The 25,053-nt window shown below is 44.4% G+C and overlaps 1 protein-coding gene across 1 annotated transcript in view; it reads right to left on the minus strand.

Moving 5' to 3' along the window:
• LOC122552973 (plasminogen-like) overlaps positions 1-25,053 on the minus strand; it is a 123,671-nt gene that overhangs the window by 70,673 nt on the left and 27,945 nt on the right. The window contains exons 3-4 of the mRNA XM_043696296.2: positions 12,027-12,166; positions 5,479-5,599 (exon numbers count right to left, since the gene is read on the minus strand). Coding sequence (XP_043552231.2) covers positions 5,479-5,599; positions 12,027-12,166 — 261 coding nt within the window. The remainder of the gene's footprint in view (positions 1-5,478; positions 5,600-12,026; positions 12,167-25,053) is intronic.

The raw sequence follows: 25,053 nt of genomic DNA on the forward strand, positions 1-25,053 counted from the left end.
AGTCATATTAGATTACTTACAGATTAGATTAGATTACTTACAGTGTGGAAACAGGCCCTTCAGCTCAACAAGTCCACACCGACCCTCCGAAGAGCAACCCACCCAGACCCCTACATTTACCCCTTCACCAACACTACGGGCAATTTAGCATGGCCAATTCACCTAACCTGCACATCTTTGGATTGTGGGAGGAAACTGGAGCACCTGGAGGAAATCCACGCAGACACGGGGAGAACGTGCAAACTCCACACAGACAGTTGCCTGAGGCGATATTGTTATACAACACAGAAACAGATCCTTTGGTCCAACTTGTCCATGCTGACCAGATATCCTAAATTGGTAGCCTCATTTGTCAGCATTTGGCCCATATCCTTCTAAATCCTTCCTAGTCATGTACCCAGGAGAAAGTGAGGACTGCAGAGGCTGGAGATCAGAGCTGAAAATGTGTTGCTGGAAAAGCGCAGCAGGTCAGGCAGCATCCAAGGAACAGGAGAATCGACGTTTCGGGCATAAGCCCTTCTTCAGGAATGAGGAAAGTGTGTCCAGCAGGCTAAGATAAAAGGTAGGGAGGAGGGACTTGGGGGAGGGGCATTGGAAATGCGATAGGTGGAAGGAGGTCAAGGTGAGGGTGATAGGCAGGAGAGGGGTGGGGCGGAGAGGTCAGGAAGAAGATTGCAGGTTAGGAAGGCGGTGCTGAGCTCGAGGGATTTGACTGAGACAAGGTGGGGGGAGGGGAACTGAGGAAACTGGAGAAATCTGAGTTCATCCCTTGTGGTTGGAGGGTTCCTAGGCGGAAGATGAGGCACTCTTCCTCCAACCGTCGTGTGCAATGGTCTGGCGATGGAGGAGTCCAAGGACCTGCATGTCCTTGGTGGAGTGGGAGGGGGAGTTGAAGTGTTGAGCCACGGGGTTGGTTGGTCTGGGTGTCCCAGAGGTGTTCTCTGCAACGTTCCACAAGTAGGCGGCCTGTCTCCCCAATATAGAGGAGGCCACATCGGGTGCAGCGGATGCAATAGATGATGTGTGTGGAGGTGCAGGTGAATTTGTGGCGGATATGGAAGTATCCCTTGGGGCCTTGGAGGGAAGTAAGGGGGGAGGTGTGAGCGCAAGTTTTGCATTTCTTGCGGTTGCAGGGGAAGGTGCCGGGAATGGAGGTTGGGTTGGTGGGGGGTGTGGACCTGATGAGGGAGTCACGGAGGGAGTGGTCTTTTCGGAACGCTGATAGGGGAGGGGAGGGAAACATATCCCTGGTGGTTGGGTCTGTTTGGAGGTGGCGGAAAGGACGGCGGATGATACGCTCCACATGGAGGTTGGTGGGGTGGTAGGTGAGGACCAGTGGGGTTCAGGTGGCGGTTGGAGGGGCAGGGCTCAAGGGCGGAGGAGCGGGAAGTGGAAGAGATGCGGTGGAGGGCATCGTCGACCACGTCTGGGGGGAAATTGCGGTCTTTGAAGAACGAGGCCATCTGGGTTGTACGGTATTGGAACTGGTCCTCCTGGGAGCAGATGCAGCGGAGACAAAGGATCTGGGAATATGGGATGGCGTTTTTACAGGGGGCAGAGTGGGAGGAGGTATAGTCTAGGTAGCTGTGGGAGTCGGTCGGTTTATAGTAAATGTCCGTGTTGATTCGGTCACCCAAGATAGAAATGGAAAGGTCTGGGAAGGGGAGGGAGGAGTCTGATCTAGGAAGGGGAGGGACCCCACCTCCCACCACCAAACCATCATCTCCCAGACCATCCATAACCTCATCACCTCAGGGGATCTCCCATCCACCGCCTCCAACCTCATAGTCCCACAACCCCACACCGCCCGTTTCTACCTCCTGCCCAAAATCCACAAACCTGACTGCCCCGGCCGACCCATTGTCTCAGCCTGCTCCTGCCCCACTGAACTCATCTCTGCATACCTCGACACGGTCCTGTCCCCCTTAGTCCAAGAACTCCCCACCTACGTTCGGGACACCACCCACGCCCTCCACCTCCTCCATGATTTTCGCTTCCCCGGTCCCCAACGCCTTATCTTCACCATGGACATCCAGTCCCTGTACACCTCCATCCCCCATCACAAAGGACTCAAAGCCCTCCGCTTCTTCCTTTCCCGCCGTACCAACCAGTACCCTTCCACTGACACCCTCCTTCGACTGACTGAACTAGTCCTAACCCTGAACTTCTCTTTCCAATCCTCCCACTTCCTCCAAACCAAAGGAGTAGCCATGGGCACCTGCATGGGCCCCAGCTATGCCTGCCTCTTCGTAGGATATATGGAACAGTCCATCTTCCGCAGCTACACTGGCCCCAACCCCCACCTTTTCCTTCGTTACATCGATGACTGCATCGGCGCTGCCTCGTGCTCCCACGAGGAGGTTGAACAGTTCATCCACTTTACCAACACCTTCCATCCCGACCTCAAATTCACCTGGACTGTCTCAGACTCCTCCCTCCCCTTCCTAGACCTTTCCATTTCTAACTCGGGCGACCGAATCAACACAGACATTTACTATAAGCCGACCGACTCCCACAGCTACCTAGACTACACCTCCTCTCACCCGACCCCCTGTAAAAACGCCATCCCGTATTCCCAATTCCTTCGACTCCGCCGCATCTGCTCCCAGGAGGACCAGTTCCAAAAACCGTACAACCCAGATGGCCTCCTTCTTCAAAGACCGCAATTTCCCGCCAGACGTAGTTGACGATGCTCTCCACCGCATCTCTTCCACTTCCCGCTCCTCCGCCCTTGAGCCCCGCCCCTCCAACCGTCACCAGGACAGAACCCCACTGGTCCTCACCTACCACCCCACCAACCTCCATATACAGCGTATCATCTGTCGTCATTTCCGCCACCTCCAAACGGACCCCACCACCAAGGATATATTTCCCTCTCCTCCCCTATCAGCATTCCGAAAAGACCACTCCCTCCATGACTCCCTCGTCAGGTCCACACCCCCCACCAACCCAACCTCCAATCCCGGCACCTTCCCCTGCAACCGCAAGAAATGCAAAACTTGCGCCCACACCTCCCCCCTTACTTCCCTCCAAGGCCCCAAGGGATACTTCCATATCCGCCACAAATTCACCTGCACCTCCACACACATCATCTATTGCATCCGCTGCACCCGATGTGGCCTCCTCTATATTGGGGAGACAGGCCGCCTACTTGCGGAACGTTGCAGAGAACACCTCTGGGACACCCAGACTAACCAACCCCGTGGCTTAACACTTCAACTCCCCCTCCCACTCCACCAAGGACATGCAGGTCCTTGGACTCCTCCATCGCCAGACCATAGCAACACGACGGTTGGAGGAAGAGTGCCTCATCTTCCACCTAGGAACCCTCCAACCACAAGGGATGAACTCAGATTTCTCCAGTTTCCTCAGTTCCCCTCCCCCCACCTTGTCTCAGTCAAATCACTCGAACTCAGCACCGCCTTCCTAACCTGCAATCTTCTTCCTGACCTCTCCGCCCCCATCCCACTCCGGCCTATCACCCTCAGCTTGACCTCCTTCCACCTATCGCATTTCCAACACCCCTCCCCCAAGTCCCTCCTCCTACCTTTTATCTTAGCCTGCTGGACACACTTTCCTCATTCCTGAAGAAGGGCTTATGCCCGAAACATCGATTCTCCTGTTCCTTGGATGCTGCCTGACCTGCTGCGCTTTTCCAGCAACACATTTTCAGCTATTCATGTACCCATCCAAATGCCTTTTAATTGACGCAATGCCTCCTTCCTTTAGCAGCTTGTTCCATACAATCATGACCCTCTGCATGAAAAGGTTGCTCCTCCAGTCCTTTTTAAAACTTTCCCATCTCACCTTACATCTATGTCTTCTAGTTTTGGACTCCCTCACCCTGGGGAAATAAAAAACCTTGACTGTTCACTCTATCCCTCAGCATCCGATGCTCCAGGTATACAAGCTCTAGCCTATTCGGCCTCTCCATATAGCTCAAATCCTGGCAACATCCTTGTAAATCTTTTCTGAATCCTTTCAAGTTTAACAACATCTTTCCTATAGCAGGGAGATTGCAATTAAATGCAAATTCCAAAAGCGGCCCAATCAGTGTCCTGTACAGCCACAGCATGACATCCCAACTCCTATGCAGTGATCAATGAAGGCAAGCATGCCAAATGCTTTCTTCACCACCCTGTCTACCTGCACCTCCACTTTCAATGAACTGTATACCTGCATCTCTAGGTCTTTGTTCGGACACAGTCCTTAGGGCCTTACCATTAACTGTATAAATCCTGTCCTGATTTGCCTTACCAAAATGTAACATCTTACATTTATCTAAATTAAACTCCATCTGCCACTCCTCTGCCCATTGGCCCATTTGATCAAAATGTCGTTGTACTCTGAGATATCTTTCTTCACTCTCCTCCAAGTAATCAACTTTGGTGACTTACAAACTATACCTTCTACATTCACATCCAAATAATTTATATAATTGACAAAAAGCTGTGGACTCAGCACCGATCCTTGCGGCACACTGCTGGTCACAGGCCTCCAGTCTGAAAAACAACCCTTTACCACCACCCCAAGTCTCCTACCTGCAAGCCAATTTTGTATCCAACTGGTTAGCTCCCCCTGGATTCCATGTGATGTAACCCTGCTAACTAGTTTATCAAGTGACACCATGTCCTTGAAAGTTAGGATATAAAGCTAGATCCACTGGTGTAAGTGCAGGAGATGGAAGATCTATTGATATTTCTTAAGAGACAAAGTTGGAAAGGAGAACAATGACTGTAAGATTTGTTGAACTGGAAGCTAGAGGGAGAAATCTATAGTAAGCCTCTCAGTAATCCAGTTCATCTTATCACAGATGGGATTCTAAAAGTATTCAGCTCGAGTGCTGTTTGGAACCATAGTAGCTGATTATTGAAAGTCAAGATTGTTTGCTAATATTTTAAGCCAGTGTGCAGGATCATGGGATTTCCCACGCTGCAGCTATGGTATCTAGTGATTTATTAAGAAAAAATGTCGGACCACTTAGTTAACAGCTGTTAGAAGAAGCCCCATGAAAACTTGCACTTTCTCGAATATCTAGAAAATTGAAGAGATCAGTGATTTATGCAGAATGGTGACACATTTTTTGTGTTAGTCCAGGGAAAGTGAACAAACCTTAAAGATCTTGTAAAATGGAAAATAGGTAGTAGAATAAATTTTAAAGCATCACTTATTGTCCTTGATTTGATTAGGACTTTTATATACTACAAGTTTGATTTTTATTTCAAAATGTGGAATCTCATGTCATGGCTCCATTAATTAAAAATAAGTTTCCCTTTAAATATTAGCAGCCTGTATTGGAACATAACACAAATTATTAAAGTTTAATTAATTATTAAGGTCCAGACTTCATATTTAGCAAATATCTATGTGTTTTGTTCAGAGTGAGGTCAGGAGCTTTACTCCAAGTGACGATACTGAGTAATCAAAATCAAGAGAGTAAAGTACAGATTTTGGATTATGCCTCATTGTCTTACTTACGTGGTTGGGGTGTATTCATGACGGTGAGGTGTTTGTAAATCCCAGCGCTGACATGTGACACCATCCTCTGTTTGGGAAATTTTGCCACGATAATTCTCACCACTGCAGAACATGCACTCCTCTGTAATCAAAATGTCAATTAGCAGATGACACTACTATTCTGCAGCCAAGGAGCAGCGTTATACAAGTGTGCAGCAAAATATTGAGAACCATTTATTTGTTTAATAATGAAATGCCATTACTAGTAAACAAAATCTCCAAATTCTACCTTGGGAGAGATCTGTCCAAAGTTCTTAGTAACCTTTCAACTACATAACATAGTGCCTTTCTGATTGTATTATAGAGTTGACTGATTTTCACTGAAACAAAGGTATGAATCAATAGAGATGCTTAAAGGGATATAGTCTTGTAGAAACATAGGAAAATGTGGGCCCTTTAGCCTCAGTGAGCCCCACATCAGACACCTAACACAATATGTTAATCTCAGTTTTGAATATCTCAATTAACCCAGGATCCACAGCTTGTTGGCAAACGAAAATTCCAAATGTCCGCCACCCTATTGTGTAACTTGACATTATCCCAAAATGGCCAAATTCTAATTTTAAAATATTGTCCTCTTGTTTTGTTTAACTAACCCTAAACTTAAATTTAACCATAACTATAAACAGAAGTCACTATTTTATAGACATATCAAGATCAAGTGGCAGAGCCATGCATGTTGACATATACAAATGGATGACAGAAGGTTTACAACTGATTTTTCATGAGGTAACGTCCATTTAAAAAATCCAGTTCTGACTTGCTGGTGTCAAGGACTGTCAAGCGTCACTCATGGAAATGGCACGCTGTCATTGTAGTTTAAATCTATTCCACATTGTTGCAAGTTAGTATTTAGGAGTGTTGCACTTCATCAATTCAAATTGATCAGAAATATTCCTCTCAATATTGAGCATCCTGGTGAAAAATGTGATCAGGTTACTTCCCTGCTTCCACCTGTCAGAGGAAGTGCTACAGTGTAGGAGACCAGCCTCTGACTTGCCTCCCTGCCAGCACCATTCCTGAGTAGGAACATGGGATCAATATCATTAAATAGAATCGTATATAGTCATGCATCCTTGCATCTTAGAAGTAAGGCGGACAGAATTAAAACATAGGGAGGAACCTGATTCCTATATATTTCCACCTCTATTCCAGTCATGTGGGATTCTTATAACCCTTGGATAAGGTGTCAGTTTTGAATCCACTTGCAGCAATCGTATCCTTGCCTTCCCCATTGCCACATGCATCTGCTGTTGCCATGGAATTTGGCCCATTTGACAGGAGACATGGTTCATGGTATCTCAGAGGAGTTGTCTGGAGTCAGTTAAGACAGTTAAGTTCAAAAGGTAATGACAATTCCACTTGTCATTATGTAATGATGCATGATAGGTTAACTATGTTTTTAATCATTAATACGTTATAGAAATTTGCTTAGAAATGATAAGTTTAATAAAGCTTTAAATAGACCACTATATAGAAAGTGTTTGGATACATTAAAGAACTTTATCCAGTGGAAAATATACTCTTCTACATTTAAGAGTTTTGCGATTATAATTCTAATGTGTCAATCTTCTGCTGTGATTTGATTTTTTCTTTGAGTGACAATTCAGTTCTTTGTTCAGCATTTTGAAGCAACAGTACAGGTGAGCACACAAAAAAAACAGAAGTTGCTGGTGAAACTCAGCAGGTTTGGTAGCATCTGTGGGGCTGAAGACAAAGTTGACAAGGTGTGTTGGAGTAGAAGTGAGCAGATAGATGGCGATGGAGCCCAAAGAGAGAGATATGAAAGGAGTAGACAAATGAGGAGATGATTAATAGTAGACCAGGACTGAGGAGAAGCTGCATAAGTTATAATGAGAGCTGAGTCTTGGAGAGAATGGGTTGGCTGTGCTGAAAGCAACCCATGTCATGACAGGACCAGGTGTGGGGTGGTTAAAAAACATGGAAGGACAAAATATGGCTCTGAAGTTACTGAACCCAATGTTGACCTCTAGAGGCTGCAAGGTCCCCAAGCCAAAAATGAGATGTTGTTGTTCTTCAAGCTTGCACTGGGGATCACTGAAACACTGCAGCAGGCCTGCTGTAGAAATGTTGTCATGGGGACATGGTGATGTGTTGAAGTGATCGGCAACTGAAAACTTGGGGTCAGAGGCTATTCTGCAAAGCGTCGCCAATCTGTGTTTCATTTCCCCAATGTCGATGAGACCACATAGTGAACAGCGAATACACTAGGCTGTTTCAGCTGGGAGGTATGTCTAGGGTCTTAGATAATAAGGAAGGAGGAGGTAAATGGGCAGATGTTATACCTTTTACATAAGCAAAGGAAGGGGCCACGGGAGTGTGGGGAGGTGTTGGGAGTGGAGGAGGAGTAGACCAGGGTGTCTGAAAGGGAATAATCCTTGTGGAAATCGGACAATGGAGGGAGGGGAATGTGCGTCTGGTCATGGCTGGAGTTCACCGAAATAGCAGCTTCTGATTCTTTGGATGCGGAGGCTGCTGTGTGATAAATGGGGACCCTATCATTGTTGTGCAAGGGAAGGGAAAGGGTGAGGACAGAAGTATGGGAGATGGGTCAAACACAACTAAAAACCGTATCAACCACAGTTGTTGTAATCATCATTTGAGGAGTAAGGTAGACACTTCTAAGGCCCCCCCTATGGAAGGTGGCATCACAACAGATGCAAATGAGACAGAGAAACTTGGAGAATGGGATGGAGTCCTTACAGGAAGCAAAGCACAAGGTTGTATATTTGAGGTAACTGTGGCAGTCAGTGGGTTTGTAATGGATATCAGTAGCCAGCCCTTCCTCAGAAATGGAAACAGAGATGTCAAGGAAGGGATTAATAAGTCAGAGACAGACCTGATAAAGGCAAGGGCAAAGTGGAAATTGGAAGCAAAATTTATTAATTTTTCCAATTTTGAATGGGGGGGGGGGGGGATGGCAGCACAACTGATATCACTGATGTACTGGAGAAAGTGTTGTGGGTGGGGGCCCTGAGTAGGACTGGAATAAAGAATGTGTCATCCCGCCTACAAAGAGACAGGCATAACTGGGTACAAGTAATCATCTGCTCTATTACTTCAAAACGGCTTAATGTGTTTGGTCTGGAGGCTTTGTTGACCAGGTTGTGTAATGATACCCCATTATATAAACTTGGCTGGGTTCCATACCCTCATTAAATGATTCAGCCCAGCTTAGAATGTTGAAATGTCTGTCAAGGGAATGGTGAGTTTTGCTTTGAGTTACAGTTTTATGAGTGATTATTTGAATTGAGCCCTATTGAAGACATTTGTTGAATGGTTGGTTTTATATTGATAATTTTCTGAGTAGCTAAGAAGATTAGGTTTTATTAAATGGAATTTGAACTGATGTTTATTTAATTGACAGATTTAATAGGATCAATAGTTTTGAAGAGGATTTTGAATGGCTTTTTAGAGTCATAGAATCATAGAGTAATACAACATGGAAATAGGCTTTTCAGTCCAAACTGGTCCATGCTGACCATGATGCCTACGCAGCTAGTTCCAACTGCCTGCATTTGGTCCATATCCCTCCAAACCCTTCCTATCCATGTACCCATCCGAATGTTTTTTAAAATGTTGCTATTGCACTTGCCTCAACCATTTTCTTTGGCAGCCCATTCCTTATACGCACCACTCCCTGCATGAAGAAGTTGCCCCTCAGATCCTTCTTAAATCTTTCCCCTCTCACCTTATACCTATGCTTTCTAATTTTTAATTCCCCATCCCTGGGAATATGCATTCATCCTATCTATGCCCCTTATAAGTTAATACACCTCAATAAGGTCTCCCCTCATTCACCTACATTCCAAGGAATAAAGTCTTATCCTGGCCAACTTTTCCCTATAACTCAGGCCTACCAGTCCTGGCAACATCCTTGTAAATCTTCTTTACACTCTTTCTAGTTTAACCATGTCTTTCCCATAACAGGGTGACCAAAACTATGCACAATACTCCAAGTGCAGCCTCACCAACGACTTATACAACTGTAACATAGCATCCCAACTCCTCTACCCAATGTCTCGACCGATGAAGGCCAGCATGCTAAATGCCTTTTTCACCATCCTGTCTACCTGTGACACCGCTTTCAAAGAACTATGCATTTGTACTCCTAGGTCCCTCTGTTCCACAACACTCCTCAGGATATTACCGTTCAGTGTATGAGTCCTACCTTAGTTTGACTTTCCAAAGTGCAACACCTTACACTTGCCTGTATTGAATTGCATTTTCCAATCCTCAGCCCACTTCCCCATCTGATCAAGGACCTTCGTAATTTTTGATAACCCCCTTCGCTATCAATGGTACCTTCTAATTTTGTATCTTCTGCAAACTTCCTAATCACGCCTTGTACATTCATATCCAGATCATTTATGTAAATAATGAATAACAAAGGTCACAGCACCGACCCCTGTGGCTCACCACTAGTCCCGGGCCTCCAGTCCAAGAAAAAGCCTTCAATCATCACCTTCTCCTTCCTAACATCAAGCTAATTTTGAATCCAATTAGCTAGCTCTCCATGAGTCCCATGCGACCTAACCGTTATGACTAGCCTGCTGTGCAAAACCTTATCAAATGCCGTACTAAAGTCCATATAAACAGCATCCACTGCCCTACCCTCATCTATCCTCTTGATTACCTCTTTGAAAAACTCTAAACGATTTGTCATACATGACTTCCCACACATAAATCCATGCTGACTATCCCTAATCAGACCTTGACTATCCAAATGTTAGTTGACCCTGTTCCTCAGTATCCTTTCCAACAACTTGCCTACCATTGATGTTAGGCTCACTGCCCTGTAGTTCCCTGCTTGTCTTTGCTACATTTCTTAAATAATGGAACAACATTAGCCATCTTCCAGTATTCGAGAACTTCACTAGTGGCTAAAGGTGAAGCAGAAATCTCTGCAGGGCCTCTGCCATTTCTTTCCTACTTTTCCACAACATATGAGGATGGACTTGATCAGGCCTGGGTGATTCATCCACCTTATGTGCTTTAAGGCTGCAAACACCTCCTCTCTGGTAATATGTATGTGGTCCAAATCATCCGCACTTGTTTCCCTTATTTCCTTAGCATCCATGACTCTCTCTTCAGTAAACACTGAGGAGAAATATTCATTCAAAATCTCCCTCATTAGACGGCCAAGTTGATCTTTAAAGAGACCTATTCTCTCCCTTTTTACTCTTAATAAAACTATAGAATCTCTTGGGCTTATCTTTAACCTTATCTGCCAGATCCATCTCTACCCTCTTTTTGCTCGTGATTTTCCTCATACACATTTTATAGTCATCTAGGGATTCATTTGAGCCAATAGCTTAAACCCAATGTATGCCTTCTTCTTTTTCCTAACCAGAGCCTCAATAGCGCTTGTCAGCCCTTGACATACTGTCCCTAGGCTCTTGATATCAAACTTTTAAAAGCCTCACATTTGCCAGTCGTTCCTTTTTCTTCAAACAGATTTACCAAATCGATCCTGTCTATCGGCCCCACAATTGACCCTTCTCCAGTTTAGCACCTTAACCCATGGCCCTGTCCTATCTTTATTCATAACTATGTTAAGACTTCTTTATGTTGACAGTTTCATGAGTATCTAACAGATTTCCCAGTAATATTATAGGGTCACTGATTCTGTCCAAGGTAAATATTAGGAGAGTAAACATAGAGTATTTGGATTATACAAGCGGGAAATGTGAAGCCAATGGGGTAATAAGTGGTTATGGAGGGTCAAAGGTATATGGAGGAGCTTGGGATTGAGGAGAGGAACTGAAAGTGCTGGATACACCTGGCCCCTACTAAGTTGTTCCAGTACAGTTACAATACTGCTATCCACACAAAAATGTGAAAACTTTCCAATGATATGCTCTGTACGTAAAAAGCAGGACAAATCCAACTGCCCACTTACTACCCCATCAGTCCACTCTCAATCATCAGTAACATGATGAAAGCAGTCAATGGCAGTGGACATGGTGATTCTTTCTAGCATTGTGAAAACAGCATGGGCAGGCGATGCCCAGGTGGAAACAAGATTCCAACATCAGGAAAACACTTGACTCTACAGTCCCACTTCTGAGATAAAAATCCTGGAATTCCCTCCCTATTGACATTGTGGGTCAACCCATAGCAGATGGACTGCAGTGGGTTCAAGAAGGTAAGCTCACCACCACTTTCTCAAGGGGCAACTAAGGGCAGGCAATAAATGTTGGCCAGTCATCAATGGCCACATCTCACAAATGAATAAATTTTAAAAATTCTTAATTAGACTTTACCATTTGCAACTCGCTGTCAGCTGCAAATTTAGAAGTGTTTCTTCAATTTTTGAATGGACAACTAATGCATGTAGAATATTGGTTCCAGCCTCCCACTAATCTGAGCATCCTCAACCCTATTCTTTGTCTTCTGTTGTGAAGCCAGTTTGCTATCTGTTGTTCCTTTTGTCATGGCTGAACATTCAGATATTAATTCAACTATTATGCTCCACATGACAATACCTTTGCAATTTTTTATCTGACAGTATTCCCAGCGTTTTTTCACATCTTGAGTGTAGCACCAGGGCCCTGTGCTATCGTTGTCAGGATTTCTACAGTAGTTTTCTTTCAGGTCAGAATACGGGCTAGTCTCTGGGGTGTAACTGTTAAAAGAAGAAGTTTATTCATTATCAACAAAGTCACCTTAAGAAAAATAATTCAGTTGAAGACAATCTGTGTTTGGCATGGAGAATTGGAGCAAAATTTGAACAAAAAACAAGAAATAACTTGTACATTTACATAGTAGCTTTCACTTACTCAATTTGTGTTAAAGTGCTTTAATCCAGCAAGTAATTTTTGAATCGTAGTCATGACTCTAATGAGGAAAATATGACACCAATTTGCATACAGTTAGCTCCTGTAACAGCAATTTAGTAAAAGCCCAGATAGTCTACTTTAGCTTTTGGGTAAGAGATAAACATCGAGCAGACTAGAGAAATACTTCTTTTGTTCAAATAGTATAATTAGATCTTTTGCTTTGACATCTTCTATAACGTGCTGGTTGCGTTCTTTTGCAACCCTGTGTTATAAGAACATCACTCTTTAGAAACTGCTCTGTAAGTGTTGGCGATGCATTTACGTTACAGCCAACACAAGTTTTAAAAGTTTGCCCTTCAGAAATAGTGCCCCCAATTCGTCAATCGCGTTACAGCGAATTTGTGTTAACAAAATGCGCATAAAAGCAGAATGACCTGTAGGTGAAATGGGGAAATAGAACCTTGATTTTAAATCTTTTAGGAAAGGTAGAACCTCTTAATGGTCCAATATTTCCTGAGGATCAACTGGGGTGGTTGAATCCACAATCTTCTTAGTCAGAGGAAACAGTGCTACCACTGAAATAAAGCTGACTCTTCTCAATATTGGGGCATAAAATGTTCTTATAAAATTAATTAATTCCACTATATTCGTATTGATTTGGAGGTGTTAACCTGTTGACATTGACAGCACCAAACACCCTCACCCTGACATTATGCAGCATAATTCCACCCCATCAGCTTTCGATTTTTCACTACTTTGACAGTACTTCATCAAGTATTTAGATTCATCAGTATTTCCAATTAGGAGTTGACTTTAGAGGATCTGATGGGCTAAAGTGACTTGCTATCAGACCCCTTCGCCCGGATTATGTCTACAGGCCATTTTTTTTTTCAGTGAAATGGGGGCTGTTCTGAGTCCAGGAGACCCCATAAACTTTGTTTTCTAAGTATCCTGTAGAATTGAAGCACAAAGTCCCATTTTCTAAACAGAATATGCATAAACAAGTCATTTGATTGGCAGTTTCGGAGAGCAATTAGATGTCATGGGAGAGTAAGGGAGATTAATGATTACAGGGTGGGGACAAAGCTGTGAATCTGAAACCTGGTGTAAAACTGAAATGTGGGGCAACTCTGAGTCATGGAGGTCTGCTGGTGGACAAGGGCAGGGAGCAGAATCTAATCTTTTGGAAAGTAGATGGTGGTTAAGTGGGAGGATGATAGTAGCAGGTTTTGGAGAGATAGGTAGTAGGGAGTAAGCAGGTAGAAATCCTGGGAGCAGTTATATGTTGGATAGATTTTTGTGACTAGAAGATGCACTCCATTTCCTTGAGAGCCACAAGAAGTTTGCAGAAATACATACTTTGTGGATTTTGCCTTTCTCACCTCTCATGGTCTGGTATGTCGGCAAAATGAGTTCAGAATGAAGTGAAGGCAGGTACTGTTGTCATAACATTTAAATGACCAACTGGCTTCCCACCGGTGGATCAGATAACTTGCCCTTGTCCCATCCCTAAACCAGAAGTGGAGGGGTTTGAAATTAGCTCACTTTCTGTTTCAGATTTCATGCATTTTAATCTCTGGTATGATCTTAACCAACCTGTATTGGGGAGTTGGAATTAAACCCTTATAATTGAGAGTCAAAATCCATCAGGGAATTCTATCATTTGGGATTCCTGGAGGATCATGAGTGCTGCATATCAGAATTTGACTTTTAAGCAGGTGTGCTTACTAAGAAATAGCTCTGTTCCTTTCAGACTGAAAATGAACTGGAGAAACTTAGGAGACAGTTACCATTTAAACATCCCTTCATTCAGATTGAATGGGAGAAAAGTGGGCCAAATACTAGTGTTTTACATTAAATAAGTGAGGCATTTCTGAGAGGATGAAGATAAAGCTAGATAAAGTGAATCACAAAATTAGGTTAAGGAGTTGGTCAGTCTGACTACGGTGGAAGACATGTAAGGAGTTTCAGAACAATCAAAGATTATTCCAATAAGAAAGAAAGGCTCTAGGGGAAAGACAGCTTATGTTGCAGCTGCCTACATCTAAAGATGACATAAAATGGCTGCCAATAGCTGACACAAGATGGCCAAAACAAGATTGGTAGCTGCCTTTAGCAGACTTACACAACCAGAATTGTGGCCTCTATATAAAGTCACCAGATAAGATAATGAAAGATCTCAAGGCAATCATAATAGGGTCCTGGTGGGACAAGACAGGAGAATTTAATTAGATTTCTGTTGGCACAACTGCTCTAAACACAGAAGCATTTGTGGTCAGGAATATCCTTAAAAAACCCAAATAAGTGACACCTGGACACTAACCACAATCCCAAATTTGTTATTTCATAAAATTGTAGAAGGAAAAGTCTGATCTCCTGGTATTCTGAATTTTTTAGGTAATTGTAAATGAAAAATGCAACCTACAAGCTAATTCCTATGAGCAGTCAACCTTAGGCCGTAAAGACAGGTCCACTTCATTAGTAGGAAGATGAAGTGACAAATGGTGAAGCAGATTATCTCTAAGAGAGCACCAGAGACAGTTAGCAAGGTAGATGGATATAAAGAGGTTGTAAAACATGGTCAGTGTGACTTCTTGAAAATAAACTATTGCAGCTTCACAGTTTAGCAAACAGCCTAAGTATAGATGTAGGCAATTTGAGCAAATACATGCATCTAAAAATTAAGGGGAGAATGACAGAGACAAATTATAACATAAGGGTGGGGATGAGGCCATGTCCTGTTGTACCTTTAGAATCCAAATAAGTTTATATTAATGACTTGGTAAAGCCGTGCAAGTGATTGCATTTCACACATCAATGGAATTCAAATAGATGCTGTCTTATTAAGTCAGGAGCAATATTATGAGATGTATATAGGACAGAGACAGTAAGAATTAAGATTCAATCATCCAGTCAAACTTCTCTTTAAAACCAACTTACAGAATGTAAATAGTAGAAGTTCTAACTGGAGCTACAAGACAAAGAGCCTGTGTTTGTTTGCTCTTCCAAAGTCAAGAAAGAGAGAGAAGCTGCTCCCCAATTTGTCAGCTTCGTCAAAGTATCATAATACCATTAATAACAGTAAAATTGAATATTGGAAATGAAATTACAAATTTTATAACAATTGGTAGAAATTAGATCCTTTTATGTCTCTTATAATGCGCTTAGTAGGGAATGTAAATTGTGTAGCAGAAATTTGGAAAAAGTCAATACAGATTCAAAAACACCAGCAACAGTTCTCCTTCAAGATCCTCCACTCCACGCTTGCAGCAATGCGCCGGCACCTAACCTCTCTACAGTCAGCCCTGCCTCAGCTGAGAGCCACACTCTCTCAGAATTGCAAAGGGCCCACTCTGTACTACATCCTCAGGAGAATTCATACTTTCAACAAACGGTATTTCAACTCCATCTCAAACATCAAAAACTGTAAGTACAACAAACTTTTATCTACCTACCTCCATAACCAGCGCTCCTCAAACATTCCAGAAGATTCCTCCGGCCTTTGGAACTGCTCGGATGCCATTAGCCATGCGGCTGGTGCAGCTGCCACCCCCATGCTGATTGATGATGTCACTTCCGCCCCCAGCATGGCTACTCCCACAGCCACTTCCGCCCCTCACAATTCCTCATGCATCACATGTGACATCACTTCTGCCTCTCACATCATCGCTGATCTCACACACTCAATGACTTCCGCCACCCCTACTGCCGTGTCTGCCACCACTTCCGCCCCCACCAACGTCACTCACCTGCATTCTGCTGACACGCCCCCCCATAGATCCCACTGTCACCATCTCCCCCCCCCCCAGAACCCTGAGGGGAACACCACCCCTGCTCATGACTCCACCCCCATTCCCCCCACCATCACACCTACTCCAGTTACCGGCTCCGCCCCGACTTCCAGCTCCACACCCACACCAGGTCCCTGCTCACAGCCCTGCCGAGTTTTCACCATCTCTCCAGGCCTTCCCCTCACTGAGGACGAATGATCAGTCCTCAGCAAAGGACTCACCTTCATCCCCCTCCATCCACGCATCAAAGAATTTAATACACGCCATGACCTCGAACACTTCTTCCACTGCCTCCACCTCTGAGCTTACTTTCACAATCAGGATTCCGGCCCACCTTCCGAGGACCCCTTCGCCCACCTCCAACACACTGCATCCACCTGGACACCCCATGCTGGCCTATTACCTGCCCTCGATCTCTTCATTTCCAACTGCCACCAGGACATTAACCGCCTCAATCCATCTACCTCCCTCCCCCACTCCAACCTCTCACCCTCACAACACGCAGCCTTCCAATCCCTCTGCTCCAATCCCGAGCTCACCATCAAGCCAGCAGATAAAGGGGGTGCAGTGGTAATCTGGCGCACTGATCTCTACACCGCTGAAGCCAAACGCCAACTCGAGGACACCTCTTCCTACCGCCCCCTCGACCATGACCCCAACCCTCATCACCAAACCATCATCTCCCAGACCATACAGAACCTCATCACCTCAGGAGATCTCCCATCCACAGCTTCCAACCTCATAGTCCGGGAACCCCGCACTGCCCGGTTCTACCTCCTTCCCAAAATCCACAAGCCTGACCACCCTGGCCGATCCATTGTCTCAGCATGCTCCTGCCCCACTGAACTCATCTCTACCTACCTCGACACTGTCCTATCCCCCCGAGTCCAGGAACTCCCCACATACATTCGAGACACCACCCACGCCCTCCACCTCCTCCAAGACTTCCCTTTCCCCAACCCCCAATGCCTCATCTGCACCATGGATATCCAATCCCTCTACACCTCCATCCGCCATGACCAGGACCTCCAAGCCCTCCGTTTTTTCCTCTCCCGACGTCCCCAACAGTATCCTTCCACTGACACTCTCATTCGTTTGGCTGAACTGATCCTCACCCTTAACAATTTCTCCTTCGAATCCTCCCACTTCCTCCAGACCAAAGGGGTAGCCATGGGCACACGTATGGGCCCCAGCTATGCCTGTCTTTTAGTTGGCTACGTAGAACAGGCGATCTTCTGTAATTACACCGGCACCACTCTCCACCTCTTCCTCCGCTACATTGATGACTGCATTGGCGCCACCTCGTGCTGCCGCGAGGAGGGTGAGCAATTCATCAACTTCACCAACACATTCCACCCTGACCTTAAATTTACCTGGACCATCTCTGATACCTCCCTCCCCTTCCTGGACCTCTCCATCTCCATTAATGACGACCGACTTGACACTGACATTTTTTACAAACCCACCGACTCACAGCTACCTGGATTACACCTCTTCCCACCCTACCTCTTGCAAAAATGCCATCCGTATTCCCAATTCCTCCGCCTCCACCTCCCAGGAGGACCAGTTCCACCACAGAACACACCAAATGGCCTCTTTCTTTAGAGACCACAATTTCCCTTCCCACGTGGTTAAAGATGCCCTCCAACGCATCTCGTCCACATCCCGCACCTCCGCCCTCAGACCCCACCCCTCCAACCGTAACAAGGACAGAACGCCCCTGATGCTCACCTTCCACCCTACCAATCTTCGCATAAACCAAATCATCTGCCGACATGTCCGCTACCTCCAAAAAGACCCCACCACCAGGCATATATTTCCCTCCCCACCCCTTTCCGCCTTCCGCAAAGACCGTTCCCTCCGTGACTACCTGGTCAGGTCCACGCCCCCCTACAACCCACCCTCCCATCCTGGCACCTTCCCCTGCCACTGCAGAAATTGCAAAACCTGCACCCGCACCTCCTCCCTCACCTCCATCCAAGGCCCTAAAGGAGCCTTCCACATCCATCAAAGTTTTACCTGCACATCCACCAATATCAATTATTGTATCCGTTGCTCCCGATGCGGTCTCCTCTACATTGGGGAGACTGGACGCCTCCTAGCAGAGCGCTTTAGAGAACATCTCGGGGTCACCCGCACCAATCAAGCACGCCGCCCTGTGGCCCAACATTTCAACTCCCCCTCCCACTCTGCTGAGGACATGGAGGTCCTGGGCCTCCTTCACCGCCGCTCCGTCACCACCAGACGCCTGGAGGAAGAATGCCTCATCTTCTGCCTCGGAACACTTCAACCCCAGGGTATCAATGTGGACTTCAACAGTTTCCTCATTTTCCCTTCCCCCACCTCACCCTAGTTCCAAACTTCCAGCTCAGCACTGTCCCCATGACTTTTCCTACCTGCCTATCTTCTTTTCCACCTATCCATTCCACCCTCCTCCCTGACCTATCAACTTCATCCCCTCCCCCACTCACCTATTATACTCTATGCTACTTTCTCTCCACCCCCACCCTCCTCTAGCTTGTCTCTCCACCCTTCAGGCTCTCTGCCTCTATTCCTGATGAAGGGTTTTGCCTGTCGATTTTACTGCTCCTCGGTTGCTGCCTGAACTGTTGTGCTCTTCCAGCACCACTAATCCAGAATCTGGTTTCCAGCATCTGCAGTCATTGTTTTTACCTCGTTGATTTTAACCCTACTGCGAATCCTCTTGCAAGGATGCCTGCCTTGAAGAAGCTTTCCTCCTCTCTCTACAAGAATCTCAGGGAGTCCCTCTCCCACTGCAACTCCCAGGTCATTTCCTCTGCCCTGAAGCTCTTCAACCATGTCCTGTGATAAGCAAGTCTCTAGTTTTTTTGGCAATTAATGTGATGTAGCTGGTAAATGTCTGGGAAGGTAATGACTGTCAGTTTTGGAATGTGATTGAATAAAATGTATTATAAGAACTCAAGGACAGGTGATAAAGGTGTCAAGTAAACATCATGAGATCATGGGAGGACCCAGGGCTATCCCTAGTGTTGTCTATCATTAATCATATGTTTACAGGATTGGATGTGTAAATTAGGGGGAATGTGGCGAACAATGACATCAAGGTTGCATGTAATTCCTTTACGCAGAATGTATAAAAATGCTGTTCTTGGCTGAGACAGGCAGAATGTTCAATGGAAACTCTCCCATGCTGCACTGGTAAAGAGCTCTGAATAAAGATGGACTTGTGTTGATAGACACAAGACTCAAAACTCCACTTTTACATGTCTCCCCCAACAATTGCTGACTAAGGGAGTTAAGGATTGTATCAATTGAAAAAGAAGATGCACAATTCCATGAAGACTAGTAGCATGTGAGAAGATCAGCCAAGAGTAAAAAACAGCAAAGAATAACTGAAAGACTGATGATGTACAAATTGAAGTACAATAAAAAGCTAGCTGGAAACATAACACAGATAATAAAAGTTTATTTGAGTATTTAAAAATGAAAAATGTAAGTTACATCAATGATGGTCTTCTACAGATTTAGTCTGGGGAATTAATAATAGATTATAAGGAAATGGTGGATGAATTGAACAGACATTTTGCATCAGCCTTCATAGTAGAAGATATGAATAACATCCTAGAAATAATTGTAAATAAGGAGGTTAAAGAATGGGAAATTAAAGCAAATTACAATTACCATGGGAAGGTTACTGAGGAAATTATTGTCACTTAAAGTTTACATGTTTGTGTAGATGATACCAAAATTGGTGGTATAGTGGATAGTGAAGAAGGTTACCTCAGAGTGCAACGGGACCTTGATCAGATGTGTTAATGGGCTGAGGAGTGGTAGATGGAGTATAATTTAAATAAATGTGAGGCGCTGCATTTTGGTAGAGTAAATCAGGGCAGGACAGGATGTTGCCAGGGTTGCAGAGTTTGAGCTATCGGGAGAGGCTGAATACTCCATTTACAAGTTTACTGATGACACCACCATTCTAGGCTGGATATCAAACAATGATGAGACAGAATAGAGGAAAGCAATAGAATGTTTGGTGGCGTGGTGCAAAGATAACAAGCTCTCAATGTCAGCACAGCTAAGCAGTTGATCATCAACTTTGGTAAGTAAAGGATGACACGTTCTTATCCACATCAATGGAGCTAGGATGGAGAAGTTGAAAATGTCAAGCTCCTAAGAGTGATGATAACTAACAATGTGTCCTGGACCACCCACATAGATGAGACGATCAAGAAGTACAACAATGCCTCATCTTCCTCAGGAGGCGAAGAAAATTCAGCATTGCCATGAGGACTTTCACTGACTTTTATAGAATCACCTCAGAAAGCATTATATCTGGATGCATCATGACCTGGTTTGGCAATTGCTCTGCCCAGGAGAGACTTCAATAAGAAACTTCAGTTGTGAACACAGCCCAGGCTATCATGCAAGCCAACTCCCCATCCATTGACTCCATCTACACTTCTTTTTGCCGCAGAGAGGCAGCCAACATTATCAAAGACCCCTCCCATCCCAGTTATAATCGCTTCCAAACTTTTCGTCATGTAGAAGATACAACAGATTCAAGAGCAGATTCTTCTCCATTGTTATTAGACTGCTGGATGGACCTCTCAAATTTCAAATGTAATAATGATCTTGCTTTTGTACTGTTGTAACTTTGTGTGCCTCACTCTGTTCACTCAACATATGATCTGCATGTACTTGCATGTTATGATCTGTCTGTGCTGCATGCAAAACAAAACCTTTCACTCTACTTATGTACATGTTACAACAAAAAATCAAATCAAATCAAATAGGCTGGGGCTACTTTCTCTGGAGCACCAGAGGGGTGACCTTATAGAAGTTATAAAATCATGACGGGCAGGGATAGGGTGAATTGTCAAGGTCTCTTACCAGGATGAAGGACCCCAAAACTCTAAGCCAGTGAAAGGGGAAAGATTTAAAAGGGACCTAAGGGCAACATTTTCACGCGGAGGGTATTTCATGTATGGAATGAACTGCCAAAGGAAGTGGTGGAGGCTGAGAAATTACAACATTTAATAGGCAACTGAATGGGTATATGAATAGGAAGGGTTTAGTGGAATGTGGGCCACATGCTGGTAAATGGGACCAGATTAATTTAGGATATCTGGTCAGCATAGACAAGAAGAGTCTATACATCTCTAAGACTCTACAACTCTATCCTGCTGGACCTCAAATTAGTGTCCTTAAATATTCAAAGTTTGTGAGAAGATTTGTAGCTCGGGTGCTCGTTGCTGTGGTTCTGTTCGCCAAGCTGGAAGTTTTTGTTGCAAACGTTTCGTCCCCTGTCTCCCACAGACAGCTCACAGACACGGAAAGAACAATACTGGCCAAGGGACTCAACTACAACCACAGGGACGCCAAGACAGCAGACTTCCTAGCAGCACTAGAATGTACACTCAGGAACAATGGACTGACAGAAGAGACACAACAAACAGTGAGACAAAGCATCGTACCCCTGAAAACAAGGAAAAGACAAACACATAACCTCAACACCAAGGAGAGGGAAGCACTAAAATCACTAAGAAACGATAAGAACATAATCATACTACCAGCAGACAAAGGCAGAATGACGGTCATCCTGGACAAAGCAGAGTACATCCAAAAAGCACAACAACTACTTGCAGATACCAACACCTACCAAAAGAGGGAGTTTGACCCCACCCCACAGCTCACCAATAGGATAAACAACACACTGAGGAACCTACAAAAAACAGACAGATAACCAGGTCGGACCTGCAAAGAATGAAACCTGAAAGCAACAACACCCCCAGATTCTATGGACTACCTAAAGTGCACAAACCAGACATCCCACTCAGACCCATAGTATCACTACCAGGGACACCATCACACAAACTGGCTAAAGAACTACAGCAGAAACTGAAACACTTGATCAGCGGATCCAGACACTCTATACAATCAACACAGGAATTCTTGGACATCATCAGAAATATACACATAGACAAGGAAGAAACCATGGTCTCATTCGACGTAACGGCACTGTTCACCTCTATTGACAAAGCCCTAGCCAGAGAAACAATAGCCAACCTGCTGAACAGACATAACAGACAACAGGACGTTGAACCCATCAACAAAGACGGCATACTTAAACTACTGGACTTGTGCCTCACAACACACTTCACATTCAACAACCAGATATACGAACAAATCAACGGAACACCCATGGGCTCACCGATCTCGGGACTCATAGCAGAAGCAGTAATGCAAAGGTTAGAACAAACAATCTTACCACAAATTCAACCCAAACTCTGGGTCAGATACGTTGATGACACCTTTGTAATCAAAAAACACAGAAATAGAGAATACACACCAGATCATCAACTCCACACTCACAGGAATCCAATTCACTAGAGAGGAAGAAAAGGACAACCAACTCCCATTCCTAGACGTGAGGGTACTGAGAACACCAAACGGAGAATTCACCACTAAGGTACACAGGAAAGCCACACACACAGACCAAGTCCTGAACTATGAAAGCAACCACCCCAATACACACAACCGAAGTTGCATCAAGACACTATTCAAAAGGGCCACAACACACTGCAGCACACCAGAACTGCAAAAAGAGGAAGAGGAACACCTGTACAAGATATTCGCCAAAAACGGATATCCTCTCAATTTCATCAACAGATGCCTAAGGGAAAGACAACAGAACGAGGATATGCCGCAACCCAAAGGACTAGCCACACTACCATACATCAAGAACATCTCTGAAATGACAGCCAGACTACTGCGACCACTAGGACTTATAACAGCTCACAAACCAACAGCCACTCTCAGACAACAACTCACCAAAACGAAGGACCCGATACCCAGCATGAGCAAAACTAATGTAGTGTACAAAATCCCATGCAGGAATGCACAAAACACTATATAGGACAAACAGGAAGACAGCTAACGATCCGCATCCACGAACATCAACTAGCCACGAAACGACACGACCAGCTATCCCTAGTAGCCACACACGCAGACGACAAGCAACATGAATTTGACTGGGACAACACTACCATTATAGGGCAAGCGAAACAAAGAACAGCCAGGGAATTCCTAGAAGCATGGCACTCATCCACAAACTCCATCAACAAACACATAGACCTGGACCCAATATACTGGCCACTACAGCGGACAGCTGAAACTGACAACCGGAAGCGGCAGGGACAAGCCACTATAAATGCCGGAGGAAACACCACAGAAGCGCTTCACAGGAGGCTCCCAAGCACTGAGGATGTCACCTAGACAGGGGACGAAACGTTTGCAACAAAAACTTCCAGCTCGGCGAACAGAACCACAACAGCAGTGTCCTTAAATAAGTAGCTGGTGAGATAGCAGATCTATTTGCTAAGAAACATCCTATCAGATTACAAAATAACAAAGAAAGGAGGGAGACAGAAAGCAAGAAATCACAGGCCAATTAGTTTAGCATCTGTCATATTTTGAAATTCCTGCAATCTATAATTAAGGTGGCTATTACTTAGAAAAGATCAATGCAATCTTTCAGAATCAACTTGGTTTCATTAGAGGGAAATCATATTTAACAAATTTATTAAAGTTCTTTGTGGAAGTAACAAGCAATGTGGATAATGGGGAATCTGTGATTTCCAGAAAACATTTGATAAAGTGTCATATCAAAGGTTATGACATAAAGTAAGAGTTCAGTTTAACTTTGGTTGTGGAAGTTCTAGAAACAATGCCTGAGACAAAATGAATAGGTGCACAGACAATGTGGATTTACTAAAGAAAGCTAGCATGGAATTCCTAATGAAAAATCATATTTAAATAATTTACTGAAGGTATTGAAAAGGTAACAGGGAAAATTGATGGAGTAATGCTGTTGATGTGATGTACATAGACCTCCAAAAGGCATTTAATACAAGGCCACACAACAGACTTGTGAACAAAGTTACAGCTCATGGAGTGAAGGATCAGTAGCTACATGGATTCTGAATTAGCTGAGTAACAGGAAGCACATAATTATGGTTAATGGATGTCTTTTGGCCTGGAGGAAAGTTTGTAATGTAGTTTCCCAGGGGTTAATGGCGGATCCATGCTTTTCCTGATCTGTAATATTGACCCAGAGCTTGGTCACAGGGCACAATTTCAAAATTTGCAGATGATAGAAAACTTGGAAGCAATTGTGAACTATGATGAGGATAGCATAAAACTTCAAAACAGCATAGGCACATTACTGGAATGAATGGACAGTTAACAGATGACTTTCATGTGGAATGTGAAGTAATCCTATCTGTTAGGATAAACATGGAGTGACAATGGAAAGTAAAGGGCATAATTCAAAAGAAAATTCAGGTTTAGCTTCATGGGCGTATATCTGCATAGGTTGAGAGAGCAGTTTGTAACACATATTGGCTTTAGAAATAGGGGATATACAAGGGCAAGGAAGTTAATGTTGAGCTTACAGGAGACAAAATTCACCCTTAGCTGGAGTATTGCATATAGTTCTGGGCTTCACATTTTAGGTCAGATACAAAGACATTGGAGAGGTGAATTAAAGATTTATGAGAATTGTTCAAAGAATGAGTAACTTCCTTTATGAAAATAGACTGGAGATGTCAGATCTATACTCCTTGAGAAGAGAAGGCCTCTTGACTGAGGCATTCAAAATCATGAAGGGGCTAAAACGTAGGAAGAAACTAAGGTGGGTGCAGAAGAAATTCACCAAGATGTTGCTTGGGTTGGAACAATTTAGCTTTGAAGATCGACTAGATAGACTCAGGTTGTTTTCCTTACAGCAGAGAAGGTTGATGGGGAACCTAATTGAGGTGTGAAAAGTTCTGAGGGGCGAGGATTGGTAGATAGGGAGGAGTCAATAACTACAGGGTCTAGATTTAAGCAAACGTGCAGCAGATTTAAAGGGATTTTAAGGAGGAATATTTTCACCCAGAGGGTGATGGTTTTCTGGA

The sequence above is a fragment of the Chiloscyllium plagiosum genome, unplaced genomic scaffold (assembly GCF_037043375.1).
Source record: "Chiloscyllium plagiosum isolate Xiang-an unplaced genomic scaffold, Cpla_swu_hap1 HiC_scaffold_10, whole genome shotgun sequence".
NCBI lineage: Eukaryota > Metazoa > Chordata > Chondrichthyes > Orectolobiformes > Hemiscylliidae > Chiloscyllium > Chiloscyllium plagiosum.